This window comes from Anthonomus grandis, chromosome 12 (genome assembly GCF_022605725.1).
Source record: "Anthonomus grandis grandis chromosome 12, icAntGran1.3, whole genome shotgun sequence".
NCBI classification, from domain to species: domain Eukaryota; kingdom Metazoa; phylum Arthropoda; class Insecta; order Coleoptera; family Curculionidae; genus Anthonomus; species Anthonomus grandis.
This window is the reverse complement of record NC_065557.1, coordinates 8,220,320-8,236,414: the sequence shown is the minus strand read 5'-3', so window position 1 is coordinate 8,236,414 and position 16,095 is coordinate 8,220,320. Positions and strand designations below refer to the sequence as shown.

Below are 16,095 nucleotides of genomic sequence, written 5' to 3'. Positions count from 1 at the left end.
ATAAGCTCTCAAAAAGCCCGCAAAACGACTTTTCATGATTTTCTCCTCCAAGTGACTCATGAAGACCTCGCTCAAAAATGGTGAAAGACAAGGACCCATGGCGAGACCAGATTTTTGCCTCAAGAATTGATCATTAAATTTGAAGAAATTTTGTTCCAAAACTAATGATAAACGGTGGATAAGATTATCTACCACCAGCTGTGGCAAAGTACTATTATTGTTTAGCAGGATCTCAACCAATGTTAAACAATCTGACGAAGGTATGCTAGGGACCAAGCTCTTTACATCTAAAGAAAGCAAAATGGCATTGTTTGGAACATCTATTTGCTTCAGATCATTGGCAAATTCAATTGAGTTTTTAATAGAGATATAGTTTTTAATAGATATATAATCATACTCTTTTATTTTTTTCATACTGTATTTTTGGGTTTTTCATTTTATTCACATAATTTCACTTTTATTTTATTGGTTCTTTCTTATCGTCGTTTCTTGTCCTCGGGTATTATTTAATTTTTTTATATAATCTTTTACTGCCTCTATCTGAATTTTTTGTATATATATTTCAATTATTCAAATAAATCCAAGAATCCACAAGTATTTTTTCCATATTTGCCTCACGATTGTAGACGTAATAGTGGGATTAATACCAAAAAAAAGTAACTAAGAAACTTTTTTCATTAACTAAGAAAAGTGTTCTACTTCTCGTTGTCTCGTTCTCTTTCCAGATCTTCCCATTCATTTTCAAGTCTAGATTTTTAATAGTATCATTTTCTCCTATCCTGTACTTTTTTCTGAATGCTTTGTTCCTGTCCTCTCATGTTTATTTTCCCATTACTTTATGTGTTCGCTATCCTTTGTTATTCTAGTACTTCTTGTTTCTGTATTCATAAGCTCGTTTTTATTTTCTCTCTGTCTCAATTCCTTCTTGTTCTTCTTCTCTTTATTTTTTTCGTTCTTTTAGACGTTTGTTCTTAAGATAAGCTTTGATATTCTCGAATAGTGAAAATCTTGTTTTATACATAGTTTCTTGTCTCGCTTTTTCCACTCGCTTTGATTTACAGATCCTTATACATTTTTTAATGGTGAATATTTATTTACCACGTAGTTTCTGAACCAATATTTTTTTACAGTTTAATTGAGTATGATCCATAGTCAACATTTTCAACTTTTCCATAAAAAAAAAAAAAAGTTAAATCATCTGCTTTAATGCTCTTCTAAAGATGATAAAATTGCAAGCAACAAGTATTGAGTGATAAGTGAAGTGGATGTAAGATTATATTTTAAAGTTTAGTCTTAGGGATACCCTATAATGCAAGCAAAACACTATAATCATGACGGGTAGTTTGACCTATCTCTGTTTTAGCATATTCAACATTTAACTATGAAAATTTTTAAGAAATTAAAAATAAGTAATTATAGACTTATTAACCTAATAAATAACTTTAAAAAATGTGTTAAAGACAGTGCTACATTTTTTATATGAAAAGTGTGTATGAATATAATTTAAGTTCTAAAATAATGTTAGGTATCTCAAATGCCTTCTAACATCTAACAAAACTTAAATATAAATAAGAACGAAAAATGTATGGCAGGTGTTTTTAGATTTAGCAAAAGCATTTGATACGGTGCCACACCAACTACTTTTGGAAATTCCTAAAAAAAATGGTATCAGAGGAGTAGTACTGGATGTTTTTAAAAGCTATTTGGATTAGCATTAGAATTCAATTTGTAGGAACAGAAAATACACTAGGCGGTTATGAAAAACATTAAGCGATATTAGAAAATACATTACAACGATGATACCTTAAGGTGTACCACAAGGCACATTTTTAGCCTCAATATTTTTTTCAATTATACTCTAACAAAATTAAAACCATTTCTTATGCAAATGATACGGCTTTAATATTTTCCGCAGTCTTGGATTGATGTAAAATAATATGTCACTAATTACATGGCTTATTCGATAACCTCGGTCAACCGCCATGAATTTGATAACATTTCTCCTGTTTAATATTTCGTTGTCTTTATTTTTCTTACTGTTCTTCATTTTCCTTTGGGCTTTCTTCAGGTGAGCCTTGATATTCTTGTTTTATTCACTGTTTCTTGACTCGCTCTTTTCACTGTTCTTTATTTTATTCGTTTTATTCTTGCCCAACACTTTATTTTTTCTCTCCATATTACCCATTAGGATATTCCTCTTTCTGTAGCGTATTTCTTCTTCTTACACTGCTGTTTCGCCATTTATTATTTGTGTTCTTGAAGTCGCCTTTAAAATATAATCAGTCAAGATTTCTCTTTTGTGTCTTTGCTTAATGTCTTCTTCTCGCTATTATCTCACTAATTTCTTCACGTCATCTTTTAGTATTTTGATTAGATCTTCTCACTATTTCTTGTTAAAGATCATATTTTCTGTTAACCTTTTAGGGTTTTTATTAGGCATCATTGTTCTTCTTACCGTCTTTTGTCTTCTTCCTCTCGCTTTTATCCTGTCTTACTGTTCCTCCTTTCCTCTACTACTACTCACAAGTTCCGTGCTCATTTTATAAAATTAATAATAGATAAGAAGCTTGACAACACTGTATCTATTTACAGTAAACCTCGCCCCTTAGAAGAGTATATACGAAAAACACTGTTGTCAATTTCATGATAAAATCCTTAATACTTACTAGCTATACTAAGTTTAGCTGTCCTACTGACGATTGATCCGACATTCGGCAACGTTGCCATACACTGATAGGTCCCGGTGAGCCTCTGTTCCTCTATCACACTGTTTATGTACAAAGAGCCGTTTGTAAGTTGGTTTCTGAAAAAAAAAATGTTTTTTTTTAGCATATTATAGACCACGTTTCGCCCAGTTCAAAGAACACACTGAACTAATAAAGCTGACACGTGATATTCGAGGTAACGATAGTGAAAAGAGGGAAACTTAATAATATTATACGTCCTGGTGTCGTTAATTGAACCCTCTTTCGAGTCGCTGATAATTAAAAGAGACCCTTCAAACGGTAATGGATCCGCACCTGGCAAGTGAGTTGGGTGTGTGTGTTTTCTTTTTTGGGACAATCTGGTTGGAATTAGGTTACGCTATTTACAGTGTGTCATATTTAGAAGTAAACGGAAGTAGATTCCCAACATTTAACTGAATTTTGTACTTACTTTGAAAAGAATATATTTATACTGTTTATTTTTCAAATCACGATAAGTAATCAACCGAACTGCAGACAAGACTAATTTTAACTAAGGGGTTCATCTGCCATTTTAAATTTAGTCATTATTATGACACAAGCAATAAATATTTAATAAATATCTGCTTTTTTAATCGGAAATATTCAAAAAAAAAGGTAATAGGGGAGGACGGGGCAAGTGAGACACCTTAAGACTCTGCGGCGTATAACTTACTAAGTTTTAGAAATAAAAAAACTTTCATCGTTTTTAACACGAGTTTAATTGGTTTCAAACCAACATAACCTTAAAAATAAACTAAACATTAACTCTTTGGAAAATATCAAACTTAAAACAAAAAAAGAAAAATGACTCTCTTGCCCCAAGTTATAGTGAGTCCGAATGCTAATTAATCAACGACAATTGTCACAAACATAATTATTAGTACCTGGCTCATTATCGGAACAGTCCTCATGTAACCAGGCACCACATTGCATGCACATTATCCATTCTTCATAACAAGTGTCTTCGTAGGTCTCATGACAGTAAATGCATAATGTGTTTTTCTCTTCGTCCAGCATTGTTTTTATGTTGTGTTGTTTCTCTTCTGCTCTTGACGTGGCACTTTGCTCTTCTTTTAATTTTTTTCCATTACTAGTACTTGTCCCTGCTTTGTCGTCTAGTTTCGTTTTTACTTGCTTAGCTTTCACTGGTTTTAATTTTTCTTCCAATTGATCTTTGTAAGGAGAACTGGCTATTATTTTAGATCCTTCTATGCACCTAGATTTGGATTTGGCATTTTCTTTCTTTTGAGAGGGTTTTGGAACTGGGCTTAAAGTTGAAACTGAAACATAACTTGCTCTTGTTCAAAATTGTTTACTAATTCTTTAGAAGTACTCTGGATATCATCTTTTCTCAACAAGACTTCATCACTTATTACGGGACCTTCGCCGGGATTAATGTTTTCTGTCCAACATTCCTTTTGAAGAATGTTCTCGGCTGGCGCCAAGTCACTGTCTTGAAACACATCTGGATTATATGTGTAGAATCCTGTTTTTTCAAAACCCTTAATAATATTTATTGGTGTAAAAGCCTTAATAAGCGCATTTTTAATAATAGGAGCCATATCATATTCTGTGACCCTAGAGCCTGGATGATTTGAAGCCAGTGATCCATTTCTCCTGCCAGATAGGTTTTAAATGGTCCAAAGACACTTACGTCCAGCGGTTGCAACTTATTTGATGTGTGAGGAGGTAAGGTTATAATAGAAACTCCTGATTTTCTAGCCAGGTTTACTAAATTAATGGATTTATGACTTGAATGTCCATCTAGTATCAGTAGACTTGGACAATCTGTTGTTGTTTTGGTGCAGCCTATAAAATAATTTAAAAATTTGATAAATAGGTCAGCATCCATCCAGCCTGATGGAGCAGGAAATCCTACTGCTCCAGGAAATGAACCGCTGAAAAAACCAGGATTCATTCGAACACAAGACCATAAATGGTGGAATAAACGTACCTGTAGCGCTGACACAAGCTAATAAAGCTGTGTTTTTTCCTCTCTCTAAAGAAGTTAATCTTCCCACTTGCTTTCTTCCCTTTTCAGCTAAAATTTTTACCGGTTTTTGAACGCAGGTAAGCCCCGTCTCATCGCAGTTAAAAATCCGATGCGGCGAAAAATTACACTTGTCCAAGGTCTTTTTTAAGTTTTGAAAAAAATCAATAACCCTAGATTTGGAAAATCCTGTTACTCTTGCAATGCTGGTGTTCGAATGGAGAGGATTGACTGACGATTTAAAAATGACCCAGTCTTTTCTTGCAAGTTTTCGATTTTTATTAAAATGATGACATATTTGATTGGCTTCAGTAAATTGAAATGCAAGGCTTCGAAGATCTGTGGTCGAAAGTCCATAAAACAGTTTTTCCAACAAAATTTTGTGTTCACATAATTCCTTTTCCATTTTTTCAGTGAATACGGGTTTAAACCTGCCGTGGTTTACAAGTGGAGTGAGCTATCGACGCTTTAATCGTGATTGTAAGGTGGTTCTCGGAATACTAAAAACCACACTAGCTTTTTTAATTGACATCTCTTTATTTTGAATCGGTCGGTTCTAAGGCACCACGAATGGCATCTTCTGAGGATGATCCGCACGTAGTTACGCACCATTTTTCCTCTGCAATATATAAAATATATTTATAAGAACTTTTTATACTACAATCGTTCTTAAAATATAAAAATTTAAATCTTGAAAAGACAGATAAATGTGGCAACATTCTAAGCATAACGCGGTATTAAGCAAATATAAGGTTATGGTATGCACTTCATACAATATTAAAAAAATGCCTTTAAATTGGGGAAAATCCTTAATGATTTCGCTTAAAATATTATAAAACAACACGCAAAATTTAAAAAATGTTAATATTTACCTTAATTTTAGTAATTTTCAGCTAAATGCTTAAGGACACAATACGCGCTAATAGACGTGTACATTGTACACTACACTATAGTGCCGGTCGCTCGACATATTTCTAGAAACGCACTTGCCCCCTATGATTCACTTGCCCCACTCTCCCCTACTGGCTCCAGATCTAAACATGTCCTGCTCAAATTATTAACAACATAATTTCCAATTTCTAGGAGTAATAGAGTGGTTTTTAAAATGTTCGTACCTAAAGAGCCATATAAACGATTTCTTATTTAATTAAGTTTTTATTTATTTATATATATATATATATATATTAAAAAATCATATATTATTGAGAGGCAGCACGAGGTGTGCCAATTATTTAAATTTTATTTCCGACTAGTCCAGGTGCCAAACTAACATTAATCCAGGATGTCAGGGCAGTTTGTTAATTTATTTATAAACCCATTCTCACCATATGACTCATGTTTTATGTTTAATTTTTTTTTTGGCATCGGGTCACACCTCATGAAAACACACTTATGTAAAAATTTAATTAATTTTCCTGAAGACAAAATGTTTGATAAGGGATATATAACTGAATTAATATAAATATTAGAAGAACCAAATATAGTTAGCATCCTCGTTATGCGGTAAATAAACACATCAGAAATAAAGTTTAAAGTCCACAGTGGACACCATTGATAAATGTTGTGGAAATCTTAAAAACTAGGGCCATATTAATTGCTCTTTTTTTTTTTTGAAAATGTATTTAAAAAATCACGTCAATTAATACGGCAATACTGCGTTTAGTTGAATTAAAAAAAATCTTATACCAATACTGTGTGCCTTAACTGGCCTTTCTATTTATTTATAGTTATTAAAAAAGGCCGCAAGTTAATTGGTCATATTTAATTTAAAATAGAATCATAATTTACGTATGGTGTCGTATAGACAGTAAAAAATGTTCACACTATATTATGTCAATTCAACACAATAAATTGGAGCTCTTTGTATGGATGCATAGGAAAGACTGAGAATTAATTGGTCATTTTTATTTTCAAATATAATTTCTTTATGTATAACTTTGAAATTTCTTCAAATATTAAAAAGAAGTTGAATTCCAACGGTTTCCCCATATGTGAAGCCACCAGTTAATTGCTATAAAATTTCTAAGAAAAACAAGCGAATATTCAGGATTAGGTAGTTCCGACTAATTCAAACAGGTGCCAAATTAAACTAAACAAACGCTATAAACGGGATTTTATAATAAAAACAAACCGATTTTATGAATGTAACCTTAACAATTTTTGGCAATCGGTACGAAAACATGCAAATATACGCATCCGGGGACGAATTATTACGACATTAGCGTCGATAATCAGCACAGGAAATGCATTGCCAAGATTCGCCATTAGGATGTTTTCGCATTTATTATGGAATCAGACGTAAATATCGGAAATCCGCGTCTAAAATTATCATCCGCGCTAATTTCGGACAGATGTCGGTAACACGAATCCGCCATATCGAAATAGGTATAAGATAAATATATTTAAAGCATAAAAGAAACACGATGGGCTTCTCTAGGGAATGGCAAACGATATCGCGTTACTCGGGTTATTTTCAGTAACTTTTAGATAGAACGCGCTGTCAGACGGTTTGACAGTTAAAATGAAACCTATTTCTTGTTTTGAATGTTTTTTTTTTGGTGGGAGCATATTAAATTGCCTTTTAGTATACGTAATGGGAAGGATGGATATTTTAGAGAATATATTATTTATGAGGATTAGATCTCGCTCTTTTAAATTATCATCGTTGCTTTTTCTCTTGATCTGTTTATGCTTATTTATTGAAAAAATCAAATTTTGATAACATTTTCGAAAACATCTCTGTAAAAAAGCTTTTTTTCTAAAATTTTTAATTGGCTTGCAATATGATTGAACTCAATATCTTAAAATATTCTACAATAAAACACCAAAACTAGAAACAGAAATCTTTTGCGGTGACACAAATATTGATATAAAGGGAAAACATGAAAATATATTGCATAAATGCCTCTATTTAAATTTATTCTCATTTTTAGGCTTTAGAAGCAAAATTAATGAATTTACTAGAATAGATGGGCCACATGATTCATGTTTAGATCATTATTTTATAAAAACATAAAAAAAACTAATGCAAGTATTATTAGAGGCGGACACTGAGACCACTTTCCTATTTTGCTGAATATCATCTTAAAAGAAGGAAAGTCGAATGTAAATAAATATATAAGGAAAATTGATGATCAAAAATTAAATATATTTCTTCGATCAGAAAACTGGGGAAGTATTCTTAAAGAAAAAGAACCAATTAAATGTGCTCATTTATTTATAGAAAAATTAAAATCATACATTAATTTATCTACAAAAGAATCTTATGTTAAATGCAATAGAAAAAAGAAATTGTTTGACGGCTAATTTATTAAGGTGTATACGAGAGAGAGATTAGTTAAAAAAATAAATGCAATTAACCCAAATAATCTAAATGCTAATGTTTGAAAATTACAGAAAAATATTGACAAAAGTACTAAGTAAAGCTAAAGCTATATATTTGAAACTTGTAAACAAAATCCAAAAAAGTTGTGGAATAACATAAAACATGCCACCAATCAAAATTCGGATAATCCGAAAATAACTAGCGTAATGGGGGTCAGGTTTGGTAACAACAAATTAAAAAATATCAGAAGAATTTAATAAATACTTTAGTACCGTACGGCAAAAACTAGTCCCTAAAATAAAAAAAACCTGAAAACTATATTGTTAATCCTGAAAATAAGTAGTTTTTTTCATAAACCTATTTTGGAAAGTGAACTTATCACTGTAATTGGATCTTTGGGAAATATTGAGTCAAATATTGATGATGGCATATCTAATAGTTTTATAAAGAAATATAACAGATACTAGATAGTACCTCTTTTACATACAGTGCATCCCAAAATTTATGTCTAAGTTGACCGTGTATTTTCATAGAAACTGTATAACAGTTGTACGCCAAACAGATATTGTCAAGTGTGAAGTGTACGAGCAAAGTTGCGGTTTTCATAATGGTAAAGTTAACGGAATGAGAAAAAATAGAAATTCTGTGCATGATTGGGTTTAATGAAAAAGCACAAATATCACCCCTACAAAGTTATTCCTGTGCAAGAGTTATTTGATGACGATTTCGATAGGCGAAATGAGTTTTGTGAATGCTTACAAAACATGTGCAATCTAAATAAAAATTTAGTAACAAATATTATTTTTTCCGATGAAGCCACGTTCTGTTTGAATGGTAGTGTGAACAGACAAAATTGTCGATATTGGGCAACAGAAAATCCGCATTGTATGATGGAGGTAAACACCCAGTACCCTCAAAAACTAAATGTGTGTTGTGGAATAGTGCGCGGAAGAGTAATAGGTCCATTTTTCTTTGAACAGACTTTAACGGGACAAGTGTATCTCGATTATCTCCAATTTGAATTAGTTCCAGCATTACTAGCTTTATTTCCAAATCCATTGGACCTAGACTATCCTGATGAAGAACTAATTTTCCAGCAAGATGGCGCTCCTCCGCACTATGCTGCCACTGTGCGTACATTTTTGGATGAAACCTTTCCCAATCGGTGGATAGGAAGGAGAGGACCCACCGAATGGCCTGCTAGGTCGCCTGACCTAACACCAATGGACTTGTTTTTGAAGGTATTTGTTAATAGGCCAAATAATCTACGACGACTTGAAAGAGAGAATTCGCAGAGAAGTGCGCGCCATAACTCCGGAAATGATTGAAAATGTGCAACGAGACTTTATTGATCGCCTTGAAAATTATCAAGTCGTGAATGGCAACCATTTTGAACATTTAACTTAATTTTTGTCCTTTTTTTATCATGAATCGTCTTTTTTCGATAACTGTTGACTTTAGGTATAGGACATGATGCATGAAACATACGTAGAATTTCACGCCAAATTCAAAGATGAAATAAAAAAAGGTGCTTTCATTTGAAAAAATGAAGTTGATGGTCGCAATTTATTTTTGAGCAATCCTGTATATACAAACTTCACGTACAAAAATGCGCAAGTTGAAATAAAAATCGACAGGTCCGAGCGTTTTTTTTTTCGAACACACCCCTGAAATTTAAATGAATTTAGACATAACTTTTGGGATGCACTATGTATATAAAAAATTACAGACCCATAGCTCTGACCAACAGCATAAGTAAGGTTGTAGAAAAATGTGTTAAATTAAGGCTGAGTACCTATATTGATAAAAATAAGTTACTTAATGCAAATCAGTATGGCTTTAAGACAGGTATGGGAAGTGATGATGTATTAATCAAGGCAATCAATGACATAATTAATGCTTCTAGCACCAATATAAAATGTATGACAATATTCCTGAACCTGGCTTTTAATACTGTGCCACCCCGCATCTTATTGGAACGCTTAGAAGCTAAAGGTATAAGAGAAATACCATTAAATTTATTAAAATCATTTATCGAAATTCGATACCAGCAAGTTAAGATAGGCGAGGTTTACAGCAGCAAAATTTTGGTAGATTGGTCCTCGGTTCAATATTGTTTACTCTATATATGGATAGTATATTTTCGATTATTACAAATTGTGTGTTATGCTGATGATACCGTTCTGATAGTCAGGGCTGGCACATGGAATGAGGTATTTCAAAAAGTCGAACAAATTCTTGGTAAGGTTAAAAAATGGCTAGATTGTAGTTTACTATTGCTTAATATTGACAAGACTTATTTTAATCGAATAACTTTCGGTCTGTTAAAATTCATGATAATGATTGTAATAATATATAGTCTTATAGGCATCTAAAATGGGAGACACATGTGTAATTTATCCGTAGTAAACTAAGAAAACTTTTAAAGTCTTTATACTAAGACAATGTTTGTCACATACAACAATACTAAACATATATAAAGGTTTGGTAAAATCAATTATTAACTACGGAATTTGTATTTGGGGGGGCTGCCAGATAAGACTTTCTTGAATCCTCTTGAAATTACCTAGAAAAAAATTAATAAAGATATCTCTTTCAAAAAATATAATGCATCCTACCGAATTATTCCAAGAATTTAAGTTACTTAAGAAAATTGACATTAATACATTAACCCACTCAATACCAACTAGATTTGCAGAAAATAGATCAATGATTCTATTATCTTCAGTGCCTTATACTGCAGTTCAAAAAAGTATAGTCTTAGCTCCCAAAATATATAATCGGTTGCCTCAGGAATTAAGAAATAAAAAATTTTCTAAAATTAAAGGAAAAGTTAACTCGTGGCTACTAAACCTTCAAGATGATATACTTCAAACAGTAATATAGGATAATTTACTATAATATATTGTTCTTTCATATATGTGCGTAGATTTTTTTATTCTCTTTTTCTGTTGTTTCGACTAACGACAAACAAAACGCATTTTCTGCTTAGACAGACACACGCACAACTTTTAAAAGTAATTTTGAGTCTAGTGTTAAGTAAGTGTTATGTTGTATATATTTTCGTCAAATGAAGATACCATTTATTTACTTATTTATTCTTGGGGGAAACTTGAAAATTTTTAAATCAACCACTTTGATAATGTTCGAGATTATATTTTGGTCCTTCTAACCGGACAATCACCCACAAACCCCAAAATTATTAATAATTAAAAAAAATACAATTGTTTCGGTTACCTTCATTGTATGTAATGAAATTTTAATTGAGCTGTCATGTATCTACGATTAATGATATGTGTTAAAAAAAATATAAATTCTTTAAAGAATTTATTATTATTTTTATTTCCAGTTTCTCATCTACTATCATTAATTTTGTTCTAGCGGGCGCCACATTAAGTCATCAAAGTTTTTTATCTTATTAATTTTTCGAGGAACTAAAATTTAGAAATCACACTTATATAGTAACAGAGTTTAAAGCATACATACTTTAAAAGAAACTTACTTTTAGACAAACTGATTTAGAGTATCAAGCATGTAGTCACTTTCAAAGAAACATTTTTGAGGCCATTAACCACAAAATATATAAGCAAGTTTTCTTCACTAAATAAAAAAAAGTTCAAAGGTTAAACCACAAAACAAAATCTGAAAATTAGTCCTCTCAGTCAGTTGATGTTCCTAATAAGGGTTTTAACTTTGCACCAGCTTCAACCTGGAGGATATTACAGTAAGTGTTGAATCACCAATTCAATTCTTGCCAAAATCTTCGATCAAAGAATTTGCTAGTGACACAATTTGCAATCAAATCTTCAGAAATCTTACCAAATCGAAAAACACATCAGGTTTTAATAATATTAAACGACTGAGAGAAAAAGACCGGAGTCGAAAATAGTAGTGAATATCATCGAACCATAAGTGAGTACCTAGGGAATATAAATAAAATAGATATAGAAACACTGCATTTCTGCATAAGAAATTCGATAGAAGTAACTCAGCAAAACACTACTGAGGAGTAAATAACAAAGACGAGAAACTCTCAACAAGTACAAAACTTCTTATGAAATAAAGGTGAAAAATCAGAAGACCATGATAATTCTCGATTGTTCATATGTGTTTTTTACTTCAGTTTGCCTTAGTTATCTGGAGTTCTAGATACAAGAATAATATCGACAGGCTTTAAAAGACATAGAGCCGGTTTTTGAGATTCATTTGCTACAGAACTCATTCCTCATTGAGAACCATAATTACTTCCATACTCGTTCACATTTTAAAACCTTAGAATCAAAACAGAGACTTACTATTAGTCTCCTTGACTCTCCAGGTCTACTCAATAAGGTTTGTTTCAGTGTACCTCTTCTTTAACTTAGAAACCATGAGTTGTTCTATATTCCTTTTGTTATTATTCGAATGTTCCCTTAGTAAGGATGATTAAAACTTCCAACTTGCATCGTACTCATAACTCAATTTTTTGCAAAGAATTTGCTGTGATTGAAAAATTATTTTGAATGCAAGAACCTAGGGTTAGTTTGAGGTTGTGTGCTATTTGGAACCTTTAATAGGTAAGTATTACATTTGTCATATTTAGTATTTAAATTAGGTTATATTATCTTAGACTAATGTTATAATATCCGGACACGGTTTTTGGATTTTATCAACCTGGTTTTATCCTAAAAACTGAAATAAATTAGAACTAAAAAAAGAAATCCGAATTGGTTTAACTTCCAAGGACCATTTTAATATATTTTTCAGGACAGTAAACAATCATTTGAATTAAATGTTTTGGTCCTTCAGGCTAGATTTTTGCTTTGACCCTATTACATTAGAGGTACTTAGCCTTATTTAAAACCTATTTTGCCTGAAATTTGTTGAAACATTGTTGTTCAATTACTACTAAATATATGTATAGAGTTTAGCACAGCAATAAATAAAGTAAAAACCTAGAAACTCAGCTGTAAAACCTAAATAAGTTGAATAAAATGAACACTTTCTTGAATATAACTACAATTTTGTAAAAGTTGCATTATGTTAGAAGAATGTGACTGCTTTAGTGTTACTACTTGTGATGAAGTTAATATGGGTTTGGATGCATTCTATTTATGCATATCTGGGTGTTTGAATGCCTCTGTGCCTAAATTCAGGGTAAGGGACTTTGAGCCCATTAGGAGTTGTCCCCCTTGGTTGACTCTCACTCTGATTCATAAGATTAAACGAAAAAAATACCTACATCCTCTTAAGACTAAAGGCAGGGCAAGTTTACCCATTTATATTTTATCCAGCATTAAGACTTTGAACCTACAGGCTCTGAAAACATACCATCATATATGTATAAGGCTTGCGCCAAATGATTGTTCCTTTGAAGTTTCTATTCAATATCAGGGTCATTTTGGTGCGAAAACTGGAGAGATTCAGATACCAGAGGCTTCTTTGGTAAATCATTGATGCTAATGGCGTCATACATCAAATCAAAACCAAAGTGTAATAAAAGTTGGTAATGCCTTGTCTGACATGTATATTGCTACATCGGGAGTACCTCATGGTAGCGACTTGGGATCACTCCTTTTCCTGATTTTTATCAATGATTTGCTTGGCAGTCTGAGCCACTCTATTGGTTAATGTTTGCAGCTGACTTTAAATTCTTTAGACCTGTAAGTTCGGACAATGATGTGGCTTTCATTCAGGATGACTTGAATTATTTGACCCTAAACTGGTCCAAAAACAATAAAATGATTGTTAATGGTGGAAAGTATTGAGTCGTTCGATTTTCTTTAAAGGTCAATGTAATTGTTACGTATCATTAGGTTAACAATTTGGAACTTCAAAGATGTGATCAGGTTAAATGGTCAGTACAATTACATAATTAATAAGGAGTATAAAGTAATTGGCTTTACAATACGGTACAGCAAAGACTTTAGTATAGGAACTTAGAACTATACGACTTTAGACCACTGTTGTAATTGTAACCTTATTAATTTTATTCAATTAAGAGTTCCTAAAATCAACTTAAGGATCGTATCACAGGATTTATTCTTTGTTGATGGGACAATATATTTACAAATGTTATGATCGATGATTTCTTCGCTATCTGTTTGCAGGTGGTAAAGCACAATTACCTCTTGCATGTGGCTCATAATCCTAATTCTTGTGATATCTATTTTTTTTTAGTTATGCTCTATTTAATTGTTTATATTTTTGTATTCTGATTTTAAAGTTTCATTGTTTCCTATTACCAAGTTTTATCTACTAATTTCTACATTTAATTTTTCTTTTGTAATATTTGCATTTTAGATGCTTGTAAACTGATAATAATATTAAAAAAAAGAAAAGTTTCAAGGAAATCAAAGGTACCTAAATATTAACAAAAAACTGAAAAAATCTTGAAAAAAACATTAATAAATGTAAAATAAAAAAAAGTAACTAAACAATAAAGAATTACCGCATATACATGGTTATTTAAAAAAAAAAAATTACCTGAATAAATCCCCAATAAAAGTCACTTTGGACCCGCCCTCGTCCAACCACGTTATCAACACACTTTGCTGATGGTGGGAGGCGCGCACCACGCAGTCTAAAACCGCCGATTGACCGGCCTCCACCACCGTATCGGAGGGTTCCACGGAAAATTCCAGAACAGCATGACCTAAAACAAGAATTTTCATTAAAAACTTCTCAAAGAGAGCCTCAATTTTCAAAATGGCCACCATTAACTCACCTAAAAATGTATATAATCTACCCTGTACAAACAGGTAACATTTATTTTTATGTAACATGAATTGACGGAGGTAAGACTAAGCACGGTCCTGTCGCATCTAATATGCGCCTGGGTGGAGCCTTAGTAAAGGCGCGCGCAACGCTTTGAACTTCGATAAGCCGAAGGACAGGGCCGTATTTGGGAATAATTAATATTAGAGAAATGTTTTATGCTGCAATAAACTTAAATATTAAATTAGTATTTTATTTAGCCTTGTTTTTATTCAATCTTATTTTCTGTGTCCAAATTCGGAAAAAAGGCTGAGGGGTCAAATATGTCATATCATTGTAGCCCGTTACTATTCATATTATTTGTTAACAATATCTGTTATTTGGTACATAACAGGGTTGTTTAAGGAGAATGGTGGATTCGTTTTGCACAAAAGTAAACGTTTAATATTATAAAAAATTCATTAACGTAATAAGGTCACTGATTCTGGTGATAAATTTTTCTTAAAAAATGTTTTTTAGACTTTTCTATCGTCATTTCTCATTTTATTTCAGCTTTGACTGCTTGGAAAAATTGTCTAACTTTAACAGAGGAATTTCGAATCTTTTCCAGGCAGTCGAAGGCATTTTACGACACTTTACAGACGACTGAAGTCACTTGGTTCATTTTCAAGCATGTTAAGCAAGTTCATGTTCAAGGCGTTTATTTTTTCGCGGACTTTGTTGAGAGTTTCTATTGCAATGCTCATACTACAGTCCTTTTTTTAATTTATCTCTGAATTCTTGCAAATTTGCCTTATAATGGAAGAAAAATTTTATTATATCCATAATAACGTAGAATCCAATAAGGACGATGTTTTCTTCAAACAGCCTAGTGACAGAACATCTTGCTTGGTCATGTAATAACCTTCTTGTAGATCAAAATTATATGTTAACTATTTTTACTGATTTCTCCAAGGCGTTTGACACCGTTAAATCAGTAACTCTTAACCAACAAAAGCACCAAACAAAAAAGAGTCTATGGGGTTAAGTTATTCTATTAAAAGATAAATTAGTAGTTTTAGGAATTAATGCGAACAATAATTAAATTTCATACAGGTAACATCATTACAGTGGCCGTTTACTACTCTCATTATTTGTTACGAATATCTGTCATTTTGTAGGTCACTGGGTTGTTAGGATACTTTTTGCGTTTTATGTTTCAAACACTGGAGGAATTTTCCATTTAATTCTCGTATAGATATTTTTTATATTTAGACAATTTTGATATAATTTTTCATATCTTCAGGTATAATTGACTATCTATCTATAATCGTTTTACAGATTCTTGATCATATTAAGCATATCCATTTTTACTGTAT

The 16,095-nt window shown here is 31.9% G+C and overlaps 1 protein-coding gene across 2 annotated transcripts in view; it reads right to left on the bottom strand.

Annotated features, from left to right (window-relative positions):
- LOC126742960 (neogenin) overlaps positions 1-16,095 on the bottom strand; it is a 159,367-nt gene that overhangs the window by 53,341 nt on the left and 89,931 nt on the right. For both annotated transcript variants that reach the window (XM_050449849.1, XM_050449850.1), the window contains exons 2-3: positions 14,507-14,675; positions 2,667-2,803 (exon numbers count right to left, since the gene is read on the bottom strand). In XM_050449849.1, the coding sequence (XP_050305806.1) occupies positions 2,667-2,803; positions 14,507-14,675 (306 nt within the window). The remainder of the gene's footprint in view (positions 1-2,666; positions 2,804-14,506; positions 14,676-16,095) is intronic.